Source organism: Formica exsecta, unplaced genomic scaffold (genome assembly GCF_003651465.1).
Source record: "Formica exsecta isolate Colony F162 unplaced genomic scaffold, ASM365146v1 scaffold258, whole genome shotgun sequence".
NCBI classification, from domain to species: Eukaryota; Metazoa; Arthropoda; class Insecta; order Hymenoptera; family Formicidae; genus Formica; species Formica exsecta.
This window is the reverse complement of record NW_021849849.1, coordinates 693,998-719,594: the sequence shown is the minus strand read 5'-3', so window position 1 is coordinate 719,594 and position 25,597 is coordinate 693,998. Positions and strand designations below refer to the sequence as shown.

Below are 25,597 nucleotides of genomic sequence, written 5' to 3'. Positions count from 1 at the left end.
ACAGAAAAGATATTTCCTTGTTGAAACTAAAATTTAAAATTGACATATTTGCATATTTAGTTTGATATTTTTCCCTCTTAAAGCTAAATCATAGAGATATAAATGCATAGCGTGATAAGAAGGTAAAGATAAGTTTTATAAGAAAAAAAAATGAGAACGACGAGATGGCGAGAGCGGACACTTACATGTCAGCTACTAAATAAATATATAAATATAATCCAATCCGGAGGGATGTGCGATGACATTGCAAACTCGTACAATATTTCGGCCGCAAATAAACGTAAAAGAAAAACGAGCGTGGCCGATCTATAAGCCTAGCTATACAGCTGCCGGCTATAAAAAAAAAAAAGGAAAAAAAAGAGGGGAGCTAGTCATTGTTCGCATTGTCAAAAGAAAATATACGTAAAAACGGGGAATCTTACCGATTCTTGAGTGATATCTAAAGGCATCGTATCGGCGCGCCAGCGCTGAACTTGCCGGATGGAGGAACAGCCGGCGTCCTTCGGCGCGTCGCGGCGTCGGCAGTCGTGATTCGACCAGCGTCCGTAGCGGCAGGTAGACTATCCGCTCCTCGAGAGTGTGAACGAACTCTCCCCCAGCCCGAGGAAAACAAACACGATGAAGATACAAGCGAAATTCTCCCCCAGTGAGACTACCACGTGATCGCGCGCATGCATGAGAAGTCCGAATAAAAAGAAGTTTCGTCGATGCAAAAATTAAACGGTAAAAGTGATATTTAATAAAAACTTCGCTATGGCGTTTCTGTTTTTGTTTTCGAACGAGTTACGTGAAGCACCTCGCGATCTTGAATAATGAAATAAGTGATCGCTTCGATAATGAAATAAGTGGTAACGCGAGTTATCGGTCGAAAAACAAACTTTCGAAAGACGCGAGGTCCAGGAAATCTAATTTTGACATATAAGAGGAATCTATATGTGATTTCCTTCAGCAACCCTCTTTTCGGTAGATTGATTCAGGAGTTGAATCAAACAGGGATCAAGTTTCTCTCACTCTTGTTATTTGTGAGAGGCCAATGTATCCTGCGGTCAAAATAAGGAGAAAATAGAGGAAAACTTAAGAACTTTTATCACTAAAGAAGAAGAAGAAGAAGAAGTGCTAGAACCTAACGGCGCATGAAAACAATGAAAATTCCATTTATCTACTTCGTATGAGACCAACTAGCCGTCGACGAAAAAGACGAAAAAAGTTCGCATCAATTTCGTCGCAAACTGTCGGGAAAGAACTCGGGGTCCGAAAATGTCAAAGAACGGAGGTATTTTCGTGCGCGTCGTATAATCGGGATCATGATGGCCCCCACTGTATCATCGAACTTCTCAAACGGCACCTACACAAAGGCCAGCTACAATGATGGCCTGGCGTTATCGGAGCAATACTTATTTAACGACACGTCTGATTTCTCCGTCATGCCATTCGGTCCATATCGGGATTCCCTATATGTGGTGATACCAGTGACCATAATCTACGCGCTTATCTTTCTCACGGGCATCGTCGGCAACGTTAGCACGTGCATCGTGATCGCGCGCAACAAGTCCATGCACACTGCAACCAACTATTATCTCTTCAGTCTGGCCATGTCCGACCTGTTGCTACTCGTGTCGGGTCTGCCGGCGGAGATGTACATGGTCTGGTGCAAATACCCGTACATCTTCGGCGAAGATTTCTGCGTGCTACGCGGCCTCGCCTCGGAGACATCGGTGAACGCGTCCGTGCTCACCATCGCCGCCTTCACCGTCGAGAGATACGTGGCGATCTGTCATCCGTTTCTCTCGCAGACTCTGTCAAATCTGTCACGCGTGATCAAGCTGATCTTCGTGATATGGCTGATGGCCGTGGCGTGCGCGCTACCGCAGGCGTTGCAATTCGGCGTGGTCCAGCACAGCAACCACCCCGACATGGTCATGTGCACGGTCAAGAGGATCATCATCGATCACTCATTCGAACTATCCACATTCCTGTTTTTTGTGTTGCCGATGTGCCTCATCACGTTTCTCTACGCGCTGATCGGCCTCAAGCTCAGGAAGTCAAACATGACTGTCCCGGGCAGAACCGAGTCGATGAAAAACTGCAGACATTCTGGCAGATCGTCCAGGAGGGTGTTGAAGATGCTATGTGAGTTTCCGCGTGAAGTATCTCCCTTTATCCGTGGCGTGATTTTTAATTTGCAATGATAATAAACAATTTATTTATCGGCTCGGATTGAGCTGCGTTGGGTGAGACGATTGAAGAACGGATCGACAACACGCAATACTCGACTGCGCAATTAAATAAAGATACGAGCGAATCATTTATTGGTAGTTTGCATGCCATTTGATAGATGTTGGAATCGTTTCATAAATGATCTCGTTGTTAGATACAAATATGTACACTTAATGATTCAGCAAACCGCAAATTAATATCGCGATGTTGTTCAGCGATCCGTAATAATAGACCGCAGCCGCTTGTATATCTTAAATTCGTTTAATTATCTCATCATTATTGTTAACATATTATAATAAAAGCGATTAACTGCTTGTGATAGCTCAGAAATAAACAATAGTTTGTCATTAAAATTAATCAATAAAAGCAAAAATTAAATATTTGCCAGAGAAGTCAAAATATTTTTGCAAGACGGTAAAAATTTTATATTTGAAAAAAAAAGATTGCCTAAAGATTCATTAAAAACAATATCGGCTTGTCGTCATTAAATAAGTTTCCCGAAATAAACTACACATGTCTGAGCAAGTACATAACAAGGCGTAGTATTATATTACGCAACATGAATATATATCACCATCAAGGATTGGGCAGAAAAAAACTGTTTACTTATGCGAGTTTAATTCAGCGTTTTAAATATGCATGTCTACTTTTCACCATCTCAAAATTTCCATTGAAAATCTCAGGTCAGACATTAAACTTTGCCATGAATTGTTCAATGTTGATATATAAATGCGGCATGATTAATATTAAAGATATGCCGAGAATACTCGCTTTTCATGCAACGCAAAATTGTTATGTAAAATGAGAAATTATCATCCGTAACAATTTTATATCATAACATTACACATGCAGTCCACGTTCGATTCGACTGATTAATTTGGCTTGAGACAAAATTTATGCATGCGAGTTGCATATCTAAATTTCTAATTTTTACCTGCGACTTTAATTTTGTGACGTAAAATATCTGATGTGTCTGTGAATGAATTAATTTTTATCCCACGGTCATCAACGCGTTAACTGAAATCGATGATAAAATAACGATTCGTTTTCCGTTTTCAATTATTTCGTAATTCAGCACAAATCGGAAAATTTACTACGTAAATTGCGTGTGTAAAAGTCACGCGTAAAAAAAAGAGATCATTCGCAGCGATAATCGTTTCATTACAGTTAGTTGTACTATAGTTGAACAAACACCGCCCGCATTTATTTTGCATAATACACAAATGCATCTGCATATATTACAGTTTTGTGTACTTTGTATTACTTCTTCGGGCAAGCAGAGGAAGTTTATCTCTATATCGAATGTGTAAACTCGAAAGAAGAATCTATGGTATCAGTTATTTTTACATCGGTCGATACGTTCTTATTGAATGCTCTCTTATTGGCTGCCCTATAATTCTACATTTTATCAAAATTATTCGCATAGCAGGGCAAAAGTTCGAAAATAAATGATCACTGTTTGATCGTTAATAAGTGTTTTTTTTATGTTTATTCCTATGATCTTCTCGTAGTATAATTGAGCATTAATATTATTTCCTATACATCTAAACTTTTATTACGTCATAGTTTCAATGGCTAAATAAATTTTCGTGCAATTCAACGCTGGTGTTTATTTTCACTTATTTAAAAATTTAGTAAAAATCATTTCGCTCGCAGTGTTATAGAATTCGTACTATATTTATTATGTACATACATATTTGAAAGAATGATGGCGCCGTGCTCATGTTTCCACGTCTCCGAGAGATATATTCGTCTGCCGCTGATGTAGCTGTATCTATAACGTTCTCTCTTATTAAATGCTATTTGTTTATATTTAGAGATATATATTGCATAATATACAAAAATCTTCTTACCTTCTTATCGGAGGAACTAGAGTTTCTGCCGCTTCTTATTTCTAGCTTTCTCTCTTTCTTTCTCTTTCTTTCTCGTTGCACCTACAAAATAAATTTTAAATTAAAATTAAATATTATCAAATTAAAATATTAAATTATAATTCCGTATACTTGATATCTTCGTTACCATGTAACAGAAAATTAACATTCATAGAGCAATATTCCTCGCATGGATCACGCGACACAGTGGTTTTACAGCCGCAAGGCGCTACCGTGAGCGATCTGGAGAGCTTAAAGTTCACATCCCACCGAATTTAGTACGATGCTTTGAGGCATCTTCAAAGCTAGTAAACAAATATGGAACATTTCACCGAATACATAGTGTCTCAAAATACATTTATTTTCGCATAACTTATTTCAAACACATGGCAACATAATACGTCGTGTCAAATTAGACATAATGCGACTTTAGGTTCATTTGATATCACAGTTTTACTATCCGTCGCACAGATATGATTAAATTTTTTTTATTCTTTTCACGTTGTAAATATTGTTATTTTCAACTCCTTGCAGATTCTTCCGCTCGTGGAGCATAATCCGATTTTGTTTCTCGAAAAGTTCATTCAATTTAACGTTCCAGCAAAGTTTGAATTGTTTGAATTGTTGGAAAATTCCATGGACTAATAGCTGTCACGCGTATATATGCAATGACTGTGTCACTTTAATGTTGCCTTGAGTGCCCTTTAATCATCTCAACTTTTATACATCAAATTCAAATAAATAAAGCAATCAACATGACGAATGGCACCGTAATCACACGCCAGTAACATGAAACGCGCGATATATGTCACACACGTATATAGACGAAAAATTTAATTTAATTCTTTTTTGCTGTAATGTGAAACGATTCTCTGAGAAACTGCGTCAGCTATTGACAATACCCTATAGAAAATTGAAATAATCGCTGGATTTACTTCCGTAGAACATAGATGCGCTGAGAAAAATATGAACGAGATATTACGAGTGAAATATAATATTTTGTAATTTTCAACTAATTCATGAAAAATTTCGCGAAAGATTTTATATAATTCAAAGAAATAATTTTTAATAAAAACATGATAAGAATCTGCTGCTTATTAATAATACATTTCGTTTTTCCCAACATTTTTTATCTTTCATTAATAAATGCATACTTTATACATGTATGAAAAATTTATTCGTGATAATATGATATCTGTAATAAGATAATTAATAATACACGAATACATTAGCCATATCAACTGCATATCCTTGAAAACGTAGCCTTTTCATTAAAGAGATAATGTAGGGGTAACGTAACTTTAGTTTATATATATATAATGTCTTTCTATAATCACAAATTATCATTTGATCGTAACTGATAAGATATTGTCCGACAGACACGGTCAATTTTTAATCATCGAGTAAAGACACATACTGCGAGAAAAAAATTACATTTTATCGATATAGTATCGAAAGTTTCACGCGCTCAATTAACTTTTTTATTCCGTCGCTTATCATGAGAAGTACTTCTTTCATAGAGTCTGATAAGAAGTAAAACGATTGTAGTAAACGAAAATTTAATTAGAACACTCGAATGAAATCTAATTAAATATCCATCGATCATCCTTCAGAGTTCTAGAGTTCACGAACATTCAGAAAAATTACATTTAAGATAAGAAGAACACACAAAAAGTACGTATTGCTTTCTCGTTTGTTTGTTTTATCTTCAACTTTTTCTCCTCTCTGAAATTCTATCAAAGTCGCTCGAAGAAAAATAATTCTATCAAAATCGCTGAAAATACACAATACTATCAATGTCGAAATCGAAACCTTAGTTATTTTTATATATTTTACGTATTTTTTTATATAATATTTTTATATATAATTTTATATATTATACAATATACAAATAAATTTATATATAATAATTAAGGATGATCGATAGGAATTCAAATCTAGCACTAGAAATTAATTTTATTATATGTATTTGAGAGAGAAAAAATACTTTTGTCTAATAATTGATAATATCTACAAGTACAAGCATTAGGATGATAAATGTGATCGAAGTTCCTTGATCGCGCGATAAGATGTAATTAGTTTGTTAATGAACTCGTCAGTGAATGTTCGCGCGTGCATACACGATTTTAATCTAATATGTTTTTATGATCTTTTCCTAACGAGTGCGGAAAATTTTCATATCGTTTGTAGATTTTTAATTAAGTTCTTGAAGTTTTTAAAGTTGATTTAAGCTTGAAGAGTTACCAATATATCGACAGTTGCATAAAAGAGTCGCACATATTGCCGTGTTTATACGATACTTGTACGTTTTAATGTGCGATCTAAAATCTGACGATGTTTACGATCGGCATGTTTAAAATGATGCAAGAAGACGAGAGCCACATGTATCTTCTATGATTAGTAATCTATCAAAAACACCGGTAATATCTGATGCGAACGTCTGGTTGATGGCAAACTCTTTTATAACCAGGTACACATACAGAGGCCAAATGTCTCGCACTCTAACTGAGCATAATGTGAACATTATATCCGACAATATAATGGCAAACTCATTCTGCTGAACGGATACGCACTGCTCATCATTTTGATTGATTGATTTATTGAATTTTTATTGATAGGCCTAGACTAAATGTTGCAACGAGACATCATCATCAATTCTCAATAATAAATATTATTACATGTTCTCGATAACATAGATAGAAGAATTATTGATGATTCAGCCGAGAAAGAAAACGTTTTTCTTTTGTTCTGCGTATAAATTAATACTTAAAATATTTTTTTAATGTTTACAACACAATTAACATTTACATTTTTATTAAAATGAGATCGAATGTAGAAATATATATTTGTAGGAAATAGAACATGATAAATAAAGCACATCGTCAACGTCGATGTCAAAGATGTGGAATATTTTTCGGGCGTCGCTGAATATCGCGCTTTTGAATATTCAATGTGCGTCCCGGATATAATGTAACATGCTACCGATCATTTTCGTCTGGAAAATGGGGGGTGTGGTCTAAAGAAAAACGAATCTTTCTGCGGGATAAATCATCGTCGGTTTCTGGTAATAGCAAGAAGGATGAATTGCGGAAGATCGTCGTAAAAGAGAAGAATTACTATCGGCTGTGAAAACGGTAGGGAGGATATCTTCAATCGTGAATGTTTTTCCAAGATATCTCACGTATAGCCGTGAGAAACGTTCGATTTCAGTGATTCGAATAATCAAACATATCACGCATGATTATCATCAGATGAATTGTTTTTCAGCGTTAATATTGCAAAAAAAAAGATTTAATCCTTGTAATTTTAATTTTTGATTGGAAAAAGAGTAAATCAATTAAATGATACTGTATAAATGTAAATATGAAAAAAATAATATTGTGTTACAAGTGAAAACATATATCAATCGTGAAAAACATATCATTCTTGAAAATACATGTTACATTTTTTATTTTTGAACGCATTTATACGAACAATTTGTATTTCAATGTTTTATTTAATATCTGTGCCAATCTTTATCGAATTCTGCCGTACATGCATTCTTAATAAAATTCAAATTTTTGATCGTACTTATAACGCACAAGATTATAATATTTATACGAGACGGAAAGAAACAAAATCCGCAATCTCAAGATACAAAATTCGCAATCTCAAGAAACAAAAGCAAAAATATCGCAGTTTATTCTTTATTCCCGATCAATCTCTTCCAGATGAAAGCAAAACACGGATATGACGACAGCCCTAAATTAGCTGGAGGAGAAATCCAAAAAGAAAATAGATTGATTGTGTTCTGACGAATCTAACATCATTCTCCAAGCGCCCTTCCGGATAAATGGGTCTCTTACAGTTACTATGGATTTTCCAGCAGTATATTTTTTTATTATCCGTCATATGTGGCGTAGATATTGAACGTAATAAAGAATGCGTTTTCCTATGATGATCAATCCGTTAACTTGTTATTGTTTGCAATGATAAATGCGCATTGGAGATAATTTAATACAATATCTTTAAATAATGACAGAGAGAAAATATATATTATTAAGCATAATTTATTTTAATAACTATTGAAACCTTGATAAATTAGTTGTCTATTAAAATGGAAAAAGAAAAATATACGCGCCAACATCTTCAATCACTTTATCACATCAAACAAACCACTTCATCATCATCGCTTCATTATAATAATTTAACATAATCAACAAATTATATTAAAAATATAATATAATACATGACAGTGCAAGTTATCTATTTTTGCATATTTGCTCGTATTATATGTAGCACTACTGACTCGATCATCAGCGGCTCTTTGCATTTAAACAGTTGATGATGTGTTTCCGCAAAATTTCACTAATCATATCAAATACATATTATTATTTTTGCATTAAATATATTGTAATAGCGAATAATCAAATTTCCTCAAAGTTTTCAATGGAACTGTAATTTAAACCGTGTAATTTAATATATCATTCTCTCTCTCTTTTCTTATAGTTTTAAATAATATAATATCAAACATAATTTTATGTCATGTTGAAAGATATTATGTATTTAATTTTATGAATCAGTTCATCAGTTATATGAGTGTCGCATTTTATATATTTGACTACGGAATATTACACATGACGCAGCAAAAAAAAAAACAAAAAAGGAAAAAAAAAAACAAACCAGTTTCTTCGGGAAATATCACCAATCAATTTCACGCATATTTATAAATTATATCTTGCCGTTCTTCATCGTGCCTCGCGATCATTATCTAGTTCCTTTTATGTTTGCATAATAAGTTCACGCATATGAAAATGAATCATAAATGAATTTTGCGGCAAAATTGTTGTTTTTATACGCTACAAATTATTATTCAATCACATTATAAAATATTATTTCCGACGAGAAGATAATCAAATTTTTGATATTTACATAGAACTTGCAACAAGCTACAAAGTAGGTGAGCTTATGCAAAGGGCATTGCGTACTCATGCTGCAGTATCTCTCAAATGCATTCGTATCGTGTTGACAAAGCAAACTCCGCCCGTACAAGTTTAATAAGCTATGCCGTTCAATACACGTGTTTCCTCACGATGTATTTCCCCATGCTATTAGTCACAAGCTTAAATTTTCCGCGAATTTGAACATTGCTTGCTATAAGATCTTATATTAAATTCTACACTGAGAAAAAAAAGTTGTTAACTTGACTAAATGCGTTCAACTGATTACCATTTTTTAAATTGAAATATTTAAGTATTTAAATACGATACTTTAAATCTAACATGACATATTTGACTTAAGTACTTAAATATTTCAATTTAAAAAATGGTAATCAGTTGAACGCATTTGTTACTCAAGTTAACAACTCTTTTTTCTCAGTGTAGATGAGGCATAATCGATTCAATCAAAACAAGCGCATTAATCATAATGGACGTAAAGTATTCAGCAAACGATGCCAAACATTTATCACACCTCCTACGACACTGCTTTTCTTTTCCCCTGAAAAGCATGCGAGCAGATAAAATCGAAAATCGATTGTGTCACGGGATATCCTTCTCTTTCTGCCTTTTGATATATATTACCGTGTCAAAATATATAAAATTTATAAATCATTACATCCATTATTCACCATACTTTTGTTACTAAAGTCTATCATTATATATATGTAATAGGAACTAATACAAGTTAAATTCGAATGAAAAAGTGATGAAAAAAATACAAAGATATAAAATATCAACTAGCTCTCTATTAATATGTAATGTAAAGTAGATGATAACCTAAAAAGCAAGAATAATAACAATTAAATATATATATAAACAAAGTTTACACATATATACAAATTACATGTGATATATATCACCAATATATAAAATGTGAAATACATGATTCGATATATAACACGAAGAAATTAAATGAGACATAATCTAAGAAATTTTAAAATAATTTTAGTAAAAATACAAAAACTACATATCTTGAATAATAAGAAGAAGAATGTGAAATATAAATATTTAGCACAGATCTGAATGACATGATTTATGAAAAAATTAGAAAAAGAAAAAATAACAAAACCTAAACTAATTGTAAATCATGCAGATGATTTCAGGTATTTTTATCTCTTTCTCTCTTTAAAAACTTAATTAAAGACATTTTTATTTACAATAAATATATTTTTTTACACTTTAAAGATATATTATTTTTATTAAAAAAATTTTTAATTTTTTATAACAAATTATTTTCTGTGGAAAAAAACATTATTTTTACATAACACCTCTTCATTTTATTTCATATTTTAATGACATATAACACATTTTTATTTACTCTTACATATATACAGAACATTTATAATAATCTATATAAAAGAAAAGAGAAAAAACTATATTGCAAGGTTATATAATACTATAATGATACACTCTATCGTTTACAATTATACTTGTATAAAATAATGGGCAATAAGCAGATTTAATAAGATATAATTACATCTAATAGGAAATAATCACGTTTAAGCACCTCGCATTTTCTTTCATATAATAATAAAAAAGAAGTTCAAAAAGTTGTAAACATAATTTGCAAAGGAAGATATGCGGAAAAATTCAGAAATCAAAAGATATTTGTTTGCCAATATTCTTATTAAATATTTTTGAAAAACATATTGATGATTTTAATAGATCGTAATAGAATTTTTTTAGTATATAATCAATCTTCAGAGTTACATCAGAGTATACATTGGTATTATTTTTAATAAGTTATATTAATTATGACAAAGCAAGTAGGTATTATATAACTCATTTAATGCTGCAATTAATAATACAGAAGAATGATAACCAGCTTCAGAGAACGAATCGGCGCAATTGCAAATTATGTTGCGAGCGGAATATGCGGTTATTTTAATATAAATAACGCAATATTATCTTTGGTTTTAATATTTTTTGAGATAATAATAAAATTTATAGATAACTATCATACAATTTAGTAAAATAAAACAGAACATCTCGTATGAGTGGCATGAATAAACGTCAATGTAGAAATTTGACAAAGAAATAAATTTTTATTAATACGCGTTCATAAATTCTTCCCCTTTAAAAAATTTAATTAAAAAATAATTTAGCATAGTATAACATTTGTTAAAAAAGCGAACGCATTATGCTCCATGAAAATGTCTAGGTCATTAATGAAAAACGTACAGATTTCTCTTAACATGTTTCAATAACGACGTAATTAAGCAAAAATTCAAAGTACATATAGCATCCACTTTATCGTACTGCTTTTGTCGTAAAATATCAAATTTTATTAACGCGATTCCTCCCATATTTACATTAGTTCGGTAAATCTTTATTTGTTGATACAGACAATATTAATTATGCTTTGATACTTGGAACGTTATGAAACTGTCTTATAAAAGAGATTTCTAATCTTGTAAACATAATTAAATTTATTCGCGAATTAAATTTTTCCGATTTATTATTTATCCACTCCCATCTTTTATTAAAAAAATGTTTGCGATATTAAGGATGTATGTGTCATATGTCGAAACATTGACAAAAGCATGAAAATTTCGTAGGCTGTTCTATTATTTCTTCTGAATATCTGTGCAAAACCTGAGCACAATTCTCTTAATGGTTTGGAAATTATTTAAATTTAAAGTTACTATTGATTCTTATGAAAAATCGCGTTATTGTAGCACTTATTGACAAATTTGACAAGGAAAAAACATTGCCAGCAAAACAAAAATTTTCACATATATTAAGAAAACTCTAATAAATATTTGTGCAAAACTTGATTTAGATCCACTTGCTCGTTTAAAAGTTATTTACTAAAAATTGTAGAAAGATATTATCTATCTCTCTTTCTCTTTCTGCAAATTACTTTTTTTTTTTTGTTTCTTGCAGTTGATTTTAGGAAGTATTCATGATCAAAAGTTTTTGTCATAAATTAAGAAAAATATTAATTACAACTATTTTTTTTTACGAAGACGTCAAAAACCATATTATTTTGTGATGCTTTAATTATTTTGTGATGCTTTAATTCTTTTTTTAATGCGGATTTATTCATTTGATTTTTCAAACAGTATAAACGTAAGAAATATCTTTTTTTTGTTAATTTTGACAGTTTTTTGCTATTATTGTACAGCCAAAACATCCTTAATTAGCTCTTTTATGTTTAGAATGCATATGAAATTAACGAAATTTTTAAACATACAGGATGTTTTTATTATGTAACCATGACATTTAATTCAATGAATTATTGATCTCTGCTTCTGGACGTCACTTAGCGTTAGTAAAATTATTTATTATAAAATTATACATTACTCACCGGTGTTTACATTCCATCAACCTATTATTGTGTGTGTATATGTGATTGATTGAACTATCTAAGTGTAATAAAATCAAGGAAAAGATTAAAAAACAATTTATATATCAGAAACAAAAAAAAAATATGATCCAAAACAGACTATTTAATGACTCCGTAATATTAATATTTCGAATATTTAAACATTATCTGTTATTATTACGTCCCCTTATTTAAATCCCCAAGAGATTTGAATAGCCAGAATTGAAAGCTTCCAGGCTTGGATAGAGCTCGAGTAGCTTGAGCTCATTAAGCTTGTACTCACTATTATAAGCTTCTGAGGTAAGATCGATCTCTATATCGCGAATAATAATTTGCTATAAAAGGAGATAGGTAATAATACTGACGCATACATTTGTTACAACGGTGTAAAACAAATAGTCAAACAATAATAATTCCATCTGATTGGAGGAAATTATACAAACGTTTACGTTTGTATTGTTGCAGTCGCGGTAGTGATAGCATTCTTCATTTGTTGGGCCCCGTTTCATGTACAACGATTAATCGCCATATATGGGACTAATACGGAGGATCATATCACATCGAACGGCCCGTGGATGGAGTTCCTCAACCTCTTAATGACCTATATATCGGGCGTTTTCTATTATGTATCCACGACGATCAACCCGATCCTTTACAACATTATGTCGAACAAATTCCGCAAAGCGTTTATGGTAAGAAATCTAAATTGAAATAAACTAGATGCTATCTGAAAATTATTTTACTTGATAACTTAATTTTTTTTATCAAAGTTATAAAACATTTATTACAAGAAATTGAAATTAGTAATATAACAACAATGCATACACATTTAAAATTTAAATAAAAATAAAAATACTTTTTGCAACATTGTAGATAAAATGATACAATAATTTAAAAAAATATCTCAAATTTATATTTTTATAATAAACAAGCTTCTTAAATTGTTATTGCTTCAATATATATATAAATTTTATCTGTTTTTACACAATATATCTTACTTGTCATAAATATCGTTCAAACCGTTCCAGGAGACGCTATCGAAAAGTTGCAGACTTGCTGGATTGCCAGCACGTCACGAGCAACGTTCATATTCAAGCCTGTCGCGATCTCAACAAAGAACCATTGGTGCTTATGGTTCCAGGACAGCGGGAACCGGTGGAGCATCGAGAGGAGGATCTGGAAGAGCATCCGGTGGAGGATCTGAAGGAGGATCCGGTGAAGGATCTGGTATAATAGCGGACAGCATGGAAGGTTCAGGAAATTCTGTGGAAGACAGTCAAAAGCAATCGATGAATAATCCAGAAAAATTGCCGGAGTCTACCAGAATGAATTCAGTGCGGAAGGAACATGCTAAAGAGACGAGGAACAATAACAATTTGCGGCCGCTCTATAATGAGCATCACAAGTCGCAGGAAAGCAAACGTAGCAAGAATCGATCGATTCGCAAGAACCAGGACGCATCGTGGACGAAGAGAACAATATACAAGAGCGTACACGTGTCCAATATAGGAGGTTCAGGAAAAAAATGGTCGAGATTTCTAAAGTGGCTGCCTGGCTTTAAAGTTTTCAAATTTTCTCGTGGATCAACCGTGCCCGAGGATTGCGTATTCGACGAAACCGGGAATCCTCGCGAGGAACTGCCAATGACAATGTGGAATATCCGCGATAACAACGAACAACGACCTGTCTGAATGTTTTTGTAAGATTCAAAATCTTTGAGAAGACTGATATTTTTGATCTGCATTTTCCGTGGATGATGCAACATCATTAACAATCGTTACTTGATGAAAGATAATGTGACATAGTACGATAGTACGACCAAAATTATGACTTGAAAGTTCTCCCAAGATTGTGATTTTGAGAACTTTCTTTACTAATGTAAAAGACTGAAACAAGAATAATGTTTGTAGCTCCGATTCTCATGATTAATTTAAAAAAGTTTTAATGAGGATTCAATGAGCGTAGAGGATAAGAAAATTTTCAGAAGAAAAGCCATAAAATTTGACACGGTGATATACCATCCACATTTGCCACGAGAGTTTTATCGCTCAATGTTGGCGTCCGACGTACTGCATCTACAAATAAATTTAGAGCATCAAAATGATAAAAATGTCAAAAATATTGCGGTCTTATATCGTAGTGACATGGTAATAAATCAAATTGCACACTACGATCTCTCCAACTCAGAAATCTTTCCGGAATGCGCTCTTGTCAAGTATGCATTCATTGATCACCAAACATTTTCTTTTATATTACTTCAATCTATTAGAGCACGAATGATATATATGTACATACTATAGGATGATATAAACATATTATATATCATCCTGTTTTTTTATTTTGTTTTTGAATTCTCGTATTTTCGATATCAGAGTGTTTTTAATGGATAACTGAAATATTGAACATAAAAATATTTAATTTAAACAAAAAGCTCTATAAAAAATATATATATATATATATCTATATAAAGCTATTTCTGTTGATTTCTGATCATCAGAATATACTGTATATCGAATCCATTGCAAATCGAAATCTTTAAAAACGGTTGCACACTGAAAAAAAAAATTGTTAACTTGACTAAAACCTATCAAACCCTTCAACTAATTACCATTTTTTAAATTGAAATATTTATATATTTGAGTCAAATATACGTCATGTTAGATTTAATATGTCTTATTTGACTTAAATATATAAATATTTCAATTAAAATGATAAAAATGTCAAAAATATTGCGGTCTTATATCGTAGTGACATGGTAATAAATCAAATTGCACACTACGATCTCTCCAACTCAGAAATCTTTCCGGAATGCGCTCTTGTCAAGTATGCATTCATTGATCACCAAACATTTTCTTTTATATTACTTCAATCTATTAGAGCACGAATGATATATATGTACATACTATAGGATGATATAAACATATTATATATCATCCTGTTTTTTTATTTTGTTTTTGAATTCTCGTATTTTCGATATCAGAGTGTTTTTAATGGATAACTGAAATATTGAACATAAAAATATTTAATTTAAACAAAAAGCTCTATAAAAAATATCAAACTGAATTAATAAAATGTTATTTAATCTTTTCGTCGTTTATTCTCTGCTTCTGAAACAAAGAGTGACAAAGTGCCAAATATTTTGCTAAATACGCAAATATAATAAATAATTATCATCAAACATGGACGCATCATATTATACATAGCAATCAATCATTAATGTGATTACCTTAAATATATAAATATTTCAATTAAAAAAATAGTAATTAGTTGAACGGATTTAGTCAAATCAACAATTTTTTTTTTTCAGTGCATTGACAACTTTATGTAATTGTATAGAATGTAATCTTGTAACGTATAATTTGGTGTAAGATATTGTGGCTCTCTTTATGTCGATTGAATTTTGAAAATGTGATATTTGTTATGTCAATGATATAAGTGTAAATAATTAACTGTAATAAATTCTCTATCGTCTTTTTTATTAATTTTAATCGCATGTCCTTTATTTAAACTTGTTAATAACTGCATGTACACTTCAAGTATCGATATTTTTAATAATTACACACACAGGTAGACATCTATGTCATAAAATTTCTGCTTTTTCATTCTCTTTTCTCCTATTAAATTAGCTGTGAATCCTGCTCGGTAAAAATAATTTTACTGCGTTCCTATATTTTGCACATCATAACACAGCTATCTATAATTTCATAAATAACGCAACCGTATTTAGGATCATACCTATTTTCGTATTCGTATCCCTGAAAATTATTTCGGGAGTTCGCTACTAAGATATAATTATCTTTAATATTTTGACAGATGCGCAGATATATATTTGAGTTGACAGGAAATAATTTTTTGAAACCGCATATAAACGATAGAAAATATATTCCACGATATAATTCCTCTATTATCTTTGCAATATTTTAAAAATATACAACGCGCACGTTTTGCTACATTGAATGATTAAGTGGTGAAAACGAACTGATTAATAGAAATATATGAACAAAATATCCGTAATAACAAGCATTAAATTTATTCTCTGCAATGCTTTTTCTCTATAAAGCTAATAGTAGCATTTTTTTAATTTTCCACGCGCACTCGTGTGGATTTCTGTAACATGTAACGAAAAAAAATTAATAAATAAATAAAAAATAACATTTTTTACTTTAAAAAATAAAATAGAGTAAGCACTATGTTTGATAAAAACAAACTGACAGATATATATTTTATTATCTGCTCATAACATGAAGCCAGATATATGTCTAATAAAATGTCTAGAATATAGTAATATAATATCGTGCTTGTAAAGAAAATAAATATAAAGTAATTCACATGAATGGAAAATCTATTCTATAGAGTGTATCTCTCTATTATTCCTGTGGAATATTAAAAAAATACAAAATACATACTTCTGCACAGAAAATAACAAATACAAATTGACTAATACAACCATGTAGATAAAATCTTTATATAGACATTAAGTTTATTGTCCGTATAATGCTCTACCTCTGATTGCACTTTTCAAAGTTCACGTTCGAATTTCTACCATACAGAACAAAAAAAAAGTTTCTTCTAAAAAATTTTTTTTTTTTAGAGGAAATAAGAAGAGAATGCACCATATATGTATATATGCCTGTTAATAATAAAAAATACAGATAGAACTATATATATTTAATTATTTACTCATAACATAAAGCTAAATTTATGTATAAAAATATATAATATATGACAATATATAATCGTGCCTATACAGAAAATAAATACAAAGTAAGTGTATATAGATTGTACATTTTTTCGAGTATTTAAATGCGACGGGAAGAAATAATTATACATTTATCTGTGCATAATAATATCATAGAAAATAATATACAAAATACCTATGTTTAAAATTCAAAAGAGAGAGCTTACCAGATATATGTATATATATGACAGAGATCATATATGATGAATTGAAAAAAGTGTATAATAAACACCAACAATATCTGATAATAACAATAATACTGAAAATATACGCCATAATTACTATTAATAATAGTAATAAATACTATTAGTAGTAATAAATATAATTAATTTGTATTGATAATGCATATTAATTTTCGATAACGCAAATACATATGTTGTACACATTTATTCAAAAATTAATATAATTCTGCATGGAAAGATTAAATCGGATTTAATAGCGAAAATGTATTCAAAGTGCGATTTAATAACGGAGAGAGAAAGAAAGTTTACACAAAATGACATCAATATTACGATCATTTGCACATAGCAGATCAGATACGATAAATTTTCGTATCGCGTTTTGGTTTGATGTACACGATTAAGTACGATCTCTTTTTCGCGCATCATTGATTGTAATTGATTATTCGTGCCCGCACATAAGCGGTGTATTAAACGCATAAATATTTAAATAATGTATTGCGACATATTTATGTATATCCAACATGAATTACATACATACATAATATTCCCTATACATAAATCTAAAACATTAAATAATAACCATCATATACATCGATATGATAATAAGCGTAGGGCATGAGTAAACTTACAGATACAGGAATGTGTATCACACGAGAGATGCGGAAACGATTATTGTTCTGTGACAGTCTGCTTCACCATAAACACATTTACGGCATACTTTCGAGACAACCTTTAATGTGCTGCCAAGCTTGGAGACCCTGTATCAATAAAAAAGATAATGTAATCGTTCCAAATTCAAGTGCGCCGAGTGAAATAAGTGTAAAGAATATTATTGAATTTAATATCAACCTTCCTAACTAGTTTAAATTGCAAGACGCAGTAAGCTGCCAAAGTCTCTTTCAGATCGACGACTTTTTGGTGTTGAAATCTCTCGATATCCATCATTGCTTTAATAGAGAAAGACCTGTGGAGGGATCAATGATTTACTAAAAATTACACGTTTACGAATGAATTTCGAACAGGATAATCATCAGGACTCTGTCTCTTACTTTAAATCTTCGTCCACTTGTTTTACAGCTTCATCGTGCTGCGCGATTCGCTGTTCCAACTGAAGAATCTTCAGCTCGCGAACTTCCTCCGTGTCCACGGAGCCGAATAAGCGTGACATCAGACCGGCTTTACCTGGAAAATTCATTATTTTCGTACAAAAAATAAAATAATAAAATTCTAATGTTATTTCGAACACACAAGCATTTTCCAATACCTTGCATAACTTTTTCCTTCTGTTCGAACGCGGCGGTCAAGGCATCGTGTGCTTCGTCCTTCGCAAGTTGCAGGGCTTCCCTGCGTCTAACCACAGCCTGCAATGCCGAAGCACCAAACAGCCATTCCTTCAACTGATCGGCTATGAGCTCTTCCTCCTCGAGAGTGGTATCTATCGTTGCCGCTAATGAGTCCAAGTAGTGTCCCGATTTCTAAGAAAACAGGCTGTAATGCGGTGTTTTGCAATTTTTATACTTATACAGGTTTTTTTTCTTTCCTATTCTTTTCTTTTCTTTTATTTATTATCGTACTGTTATAGTTGCAACGTTAATAAGTAAAATCAAGATTTCTTCGTTTATCAACACAGCTACAATGTTCTATAATGCAACAAATAATACCTGCAATCCATCGCCCATTTCTCTCTCTATCGCACTCCATTCGCTGAAGACGCGTCCGTAATTTGCGTGCAACTTGTATAGACTATGTTGTTTCTCCACGAGGCGTGCACGCACTCGCAGAAGATTGCACAAATTATTCTGCAAGATAGTACAACGTTATGTTATAAAATAATAATATTTAATTTTAATAAAATAATAATGTTGACACGCGACGCGAAAGACGCGAAAGCCGTCCGCGGCACGATGACGGCACCGACGACGCGACAAAGCCGTCCGCGGCACCATGACAGCACTAACGATACTTATGCAACATTAATTGATTAAAATAATCATACAAGAAATTACATGTGTACTATCTTTTAATTTTTTAAAAATTGTTACTATTTGCTATCGCATTTGTTTGATGTCCCCTTTTCGGTATAATAAAGCACGATTAAAGAAATATCTGGCAAATAAAAACCAACCGCGAAAATGCGAATATTTTTCAAGAAAACTAATTATAATTTCTTGGTAAATTATATCCACTTGGCACATTTTTTCTTTGTTAATCGGTACCAATAAATATAAAATCTCAATTTGAGAGACTGTAACTCCTTAAACTTTCCCAAAAAATCGTAAGCTAGAAAAATATCGATACATAACGGCTAAATCGGAAATTTGATTCGATTCTCAATACTTGATTATTAAGGTGTTCCATAATAATTCCAGAATTATAAAAGATTATATTTGAACATTAATATGAGAGAGAGAGAGAGAGGAAAAGAGAGAAAAATAAAAAAAATTACAAACGCAAAGATCAAACACAAATTAAGTGCAAATACAATCAATTAATATTTTCACAGATCTATTCTGTATCAAGCAAAGAATCCACAATAATTGATTTTGAAAAACTAATTATTACGCGCAATCAAATTTTTTATTACTTTTTACTTTAATTACCAAAAAAAGTTTCTTCTTGGATAAAAAATTTATCTCTCTTGAGACGAATATATCTTTATACGATATACAAAAAATTGTGATTTCCAAAACGCAGAGATCTATTATAATTATTATATTTTCTTATAGTTTAAATAGTGTTCGTTTGATTTTAAAGGAGTTTTAATCATTAACAGCGTTAATAAATAATTTATGAATTATTTACCTCATATCTTTGGTCTGTCCGTCGCCCAAACTTTCTTTTCCAATCTTGCTCATCTTTTGTTGTTTCCTCATGGCACTCACACTCACTCACGAAAACACGACTAATTATGGTTAGTCGTATATGCGATCGCAAAACACTTTACACAACACTCCCGATCATGGAACAATCACACGAGATATGCACTTTATTATATCATAAGTCATAGGAGATAGCAACACGAAAAGTATGATTCGTTCGACGATTACACAAAGCCAAAATCATGCGTTACTCGACAGCAATGCTATCTCTGTTGTTATATTGTATGTAGACATATGCGCAATAATATAAATCGTGAATCGAAAGATTAAAGTAATAAAAAATCTTTATATAGCAATCGTTTAATTAATAATTAATTTATACTTGCATTTTAGGAAAACTTGAAATATTGGAATATATTTAATTCATAATGAGAGCATTATTAGCTAAAGTAAAGATCGATAATCGAAGAATATCGTAACAAAATTTATAATTTTTGTTCTATTGCTTCGATTTTTACTTGTAAATGAATGATCGCGTTATGATAGGATTTATCGTCGCAATACAGTTTTGTGCCATTTATCAAAAGTTAATTATAATATTATCATAGAATTATGTTCCGATAGTAATCACGATCGCATTTAGGAATAGAATTCAATAATATACGAAGCGTTTCCTATCACTACTTTATTGCTCAAGGATCACTATGCGAATAATAACAATACGTAATCAATAAACAAAAAACGTAAACAATAAGGCGTTATATACCGCAAAGACCGAATTCCAATTCCCAATTTCATCCATAACTCGTTGCCGAAATATTTTATGTACTATAACATATATATACGCGAAATATTAAATTATACAAGTATTTTAAATTATAAACGAATTATTTATTAAACGAGTGATGTATCACGGAGCCTTTCGTTATGCTAACTACTCGATTCTATGATTCGATTGGTTTACTGCGTGTTCTCAATACGAACCATATTTTAATCATCGAAAAGTCGAATGATAAAGCATTGGACGAAATATTTTTAACTTTAAATATAGGTAAAAAATTAATTATTGCTCATAAAAATCGCAATAAAATAGTAATTTATAATTTTGGTTCCTGTCACTTCGATTCTTATAATTAGTCGATAAAATGAACACGTCACGCGAAATACGCGCTTCAAGATCTATCATCGCGATATAGTTACATATTATTTAATATTTAATGTATATAAAAAATAATTAATGACTTATCATATCAAATTATTTCTCGATGCTTGTCGCGATCGCGTTTCGAATTTGACGGAGTGTCTCCGAATTATATTTAGATCGTCGAAAAATTGAACGAAAAAACATCGTACGAAATATATTTAATTTTAAGTATTTTTAAATAATTGTTGCCTAGAAAGTAAAAGAGAGATAATTAATTATTAATTATATTAAATTATTTCCCGATATTTATCGCGATCGCGTTTAGAAAAGAATTTTACGGAGCGTCTCGAACTACTGTATCACTGTTCAAGTGTTACCGTGCGAATGATTAGTTTGAAAGGAATTTGACGGAGCGTCTCCCCCACTACCACAATACTATTCAAGTGTCGCTGTGTATGATAACAAAGCCGTAACATGTTAACAATAGCGCGCGAATGTTTACGCCGTCAAAATTCTATACCATGTTACTGTTGATAATTCGCTACCGAAATATTTTACGTCCTATGACGTATATACAAACGGAATATTAAATTATATAAGTATTTTAAATTAAATCAATTACTTATTAAACAATTAATATATCACGGAGTTTATCTTAATATATTATTTTCTCAATTATTAATTATATAATTATATTAATTTATATATTAATTTCTCAATTCTGCGATTTGCTCGTTTTACTGCGCATTCTCAATCCGAATTATACTGAAAGTGTCGAAAAATAGAACGATAAATCGGATGAAATATATTTAATTTTAAGTATTCTTAAATAATTGTTGTCTAGAAAGTAAAAGAGAGAGAATTAATTATTAATTATATCAAATTATTTCCCGATACTTATCGCGATCGTGTTTAAAAAAAGAATTTGACGGAGTGTCTCGAACTACTGTATCACTGTTCAAGTGTTACCGTGCAAATGATTAATTGGAAAGGAATTTGACGGAGCGTCTCCCCCAATATTACAATACTATTCAAGTGTTGCTGTGTATGATAACAAAGCCGTAACATGTTAAAAATAGCGCGCGAATGTTTACGCCGCCAAGATTGTATACCATGTTATTGTTGATAATTCGCTACCGAAATATTTTACGTCCTATGACGTATATACAAACGGAATATTAAATTATACAAGTATTTTAAATTAAATCAATTACTTATTAAACGATTAATATATCACGGAGTTTATCTTAATATATTATTTTCTCAATTATTAATTATAGTAATTATATTGATTTCTTAATTGTATTAATTTATATATTAATTTCTCAATTCTGCGATTTGATCGTTTTATTGCGCATTCTCAATCCAAATTATATCTAAAGTGTCGAAAAATAGAACGATAAAGCATCGCGGACGAAATATATTTAACTCCAAGTAACATTAAAAAAATAATTATTTTTTGTAAAGATCGCAACGAAACGATAATTTATTATTTTGGATTCCTGTCATTACGATTTATACTTATTTAAATAAATAACGCCCATTATGCGCTTCGAGAACTATCGTCACGATATATGTAATTACTTATTATTTATAAAAGTTAATTACTCATTAATTATATTATTACAGCGAATAATTTCCCGATACTAGTCGCGATTGCGTTTAGAAAAGAAATTTGACGGAGCGTCTCGCACCACTATTTCTCTTTCGAGTGTCGCCGCGCGAATGATAACAAGACCGAGATACATAAACATTAGCGCGCTATTGACTATTGTATACCCCACCAAAGTTGAATACCCTGTTATTGATAATTCATTGCCGAAATATTTTACGTATAATATGATATACTATACTATACAACGATATATATATATACACGGAATATTAAATTATACAAAAGCGTATTTTAAAATACATTGATTAAATATTTAATAAAATAATAATATTTAATTTTAATAATATTATTATTAAAATAATATTATTTTAATTTTCAGTGCATACCTGCAGCTCAATTCCATAATTTTTTATAGTTTCGAACCGTTTGTCCGGTTTTCTCAATCGTACTGCTACACTAAGCGCTTTTAGTTTTGATTCTGCAATCTGCAGATACCCTATGCAAAAATAATAAATGTGATTAGATATAATAATCTAATGATCCACTAATTAATTTTAACCTGCATAATTCGTAGCAATAAAATACCTGTTTCTTTAACACTCTCTCTCCAACCATCCTTCTGCTGGAGAAATCCCATAAAATGTTTATCGCGCGAAAGGATAGGATGCGACGCCACTCTTATAAGAAAATTCTATACAAAAGTATTTTTTAAATTTATCCAATATTCTTACTGTAATATTATCGTTGGAAATATAGATCGAAAACGTACCTCAAGACCAGCTCTTCTACGATCGACAAAGTCGGGATCGAATGTATCAGTCGTCACTTTTTGCCACGCGTAAAGAACTTTCTTCTCCGGTAACGGCGGTAATACAATATAAGGATAAGAAATTTCCAAATAAGCGCGAAGCAATTCAAATTCGGTATATCGTCGCCATAATGAGCTTATCCTAGTTAGAGCGTTTTTGAAATCTGGATCAGTAATTCTATAAAAAAAGAAAAGATAAAATGTAACACGCATATAACAATGTGCTCAAATATTATTATATAATCTTAATTTGCAATGAAATGTTATGTATGCAATTTATATTTTTATACTTCTTTACTCACTTAGTTTCAATGAGATATACCGTGTAGAATTCTCTTAGATTAAGCGCCTTATTTGCTCTTTTTTCAGCTTCTACTATTGAGATCTCCATATGGTCCAGCAAGCAGTCCTGGAATATATTATAATATAAATTCGATTTCTCCAAATAGTTATGTAGATTTGAAAGACACTGCTTATCCTTTCGTTATCATTCACGGAAGCCGTGGTTTGGAGATACAAAAGTATACAAACATTGATAGGCAACAGATGTACTCATATCAAGAACATACAGAGATATACGAGAGGATTGAGAAACGAATATGTATGTATGAATTTATGTGTGTATATATATATATATATATATACACGTACACGAGGCAAGTCAGTGACACCGATTGAGAAACGCTGCGCAGTAACTCTGATGATCACTGCGCGACATACATTTGTTTTAATTAAAAAATCTCTAATTTAATTAAAAAATTAATCAATCAATCTAATATCTCTTCGTCTAAACCGGAAGCACTCATTTTTCCTGAAATTCTGGAGCCATACGACGATTCTACAACGACGAGCACGAGACGCGACACGACTTTGGAAAGGCGAAGCACTATGTATCGATTTGCCAGGAGAATGTGGAAAACAAGCTCCGGAACTCTCTTTACCTCTTTTCGCGTCTCTACGGCGGTCATGTTGTTGGCGTTAGCCTCCCTCTGATAGTTCCCGTTTTGAAACACTTCTTCCATGATTCCTTTTATGATGCGTACAACTACCTACGGACCCAGCCAAAGCCAGCAGGGCTCCGATTTAATTATTCACATAACGTCTGGGTCGCTCGAGGCCGACCAGCGACCACCGCTGCTGTATCGACACTGGCAGGTCGGAGAGCTGGTAAAAGCAAGCTATAACATTGCGCACGATCGCGGCAATCCAACCAAGAATCGAGCCCGAATTCAGGCGCCAGGTTAAAACACCAAATTTACAATTTACAATTCAATTTTTTCAAATTTACAATTTAAAATTTATACATGATAAAAAAAGATAAAAATTACAACTGGTAAAATTATAAAAAAGATATGGAAATCAATAGCATCCTCTTCTTCAAGTCCTCAGATTGTTATGACCTGTCGCATTGCCTGTCTCGCTTCTTCCTTCCTATGATGTTCATTGGAATATCTTCTACGGTATTTCATTTGTCTCTTCATGTATTCTTAAAAAATTCTCTATTCTTTTGATCATTGTCTGTTTTGCTTCCATTTTATTCAAAAAAATATTAATAATAAATTTAATATTTATTATAAATATAACTATGGTATCTCTCTTGGTCTGATTCTTCGCCATAGACCTGTCCGGCATGGGTGACCCTACCGGTAACTACGTTACCGCCGGCATAGCTCTCAGGTTCATTAGAATACTCAAACCTCCTCACCCGGCCAAACGCCTTCGTTAAGGTGGAGATACCATCGAGGAGGTAAAAAATTTTTATTATAATTATTTTATTTAAATACACAAGTTATTTCATTTTGTAAAATATAATATAATTATAAAATGATGCAAACAAATTGTGATAAAAAAAGTTCATCAATAACTTTACCAATTATATTTCTCAATCGTAAAAAA

The 25,597-nt window shown here is 31.5% G+C and overlaps 2 protein-coding genes across 2 annotated transcripts; one reads left to right on the top strand and one right to left on the bottom strand.

The window, feature by feature from the left end:
- The first annotated feature begins 452 nt into the window (after positions 1 to 452).
- Positions 453 to 14,835, top strand: LOC115236548 (pyrokinin-1 receptor-like). The gene is made up of 3 exons (XM_029809076.1): positions 453 to 2,130; positions 12,861 to 13,087; positions 13,424 to 14,835. Exons 1-3 carry the CDS (start codon positions 1,305 to 1,307, stop codon positions 14,084 to 14,086), a joined length of 1,716 nt encoding a protein of 571 aa, XP_029664936.1. The 5' UTR covers positions 453 to 1,304; the 3' UTR covers positions 14,087 to 14,835.
- Positions 14,836 to 17,106: 2,271 nt separating this feature from the next.
- LOC115236550 (sorting nexin-4-like) lies at positions 17,107 to 24,878 on the bottom strand. Its single transcript, XM_029809077.1, has 10 exons — positions 24,643 to 24,878; positions 24,004 to 24,110; positions 23,663 to 23,879; positions 23,479 to 23,584; positions 23,280 to 23,389; positions 18,977 to 19,114; positions 18,580 to 18,790; positions 18,365 to 18,497; positions 18,165 to 18,279; positions 17,107 to 18,073 (listed from the first exon to the last, which is right to left on the bottom strand). The coding sequence occupies exons 1-10, from the start codon at positions 24,721 to 24,723 to the stop codon at positions 18,023 to 18,025; spliced, it is 1,269 nt and encodes a 422-aa protein (XP_029664937.1). The 5' UTR covers positions 24,724 to 24,878; the 3' UTR covers positions 17,107 to 18,022.
- Positions 24,879 to 25,597: the final 719 nt, after the last annotated feature.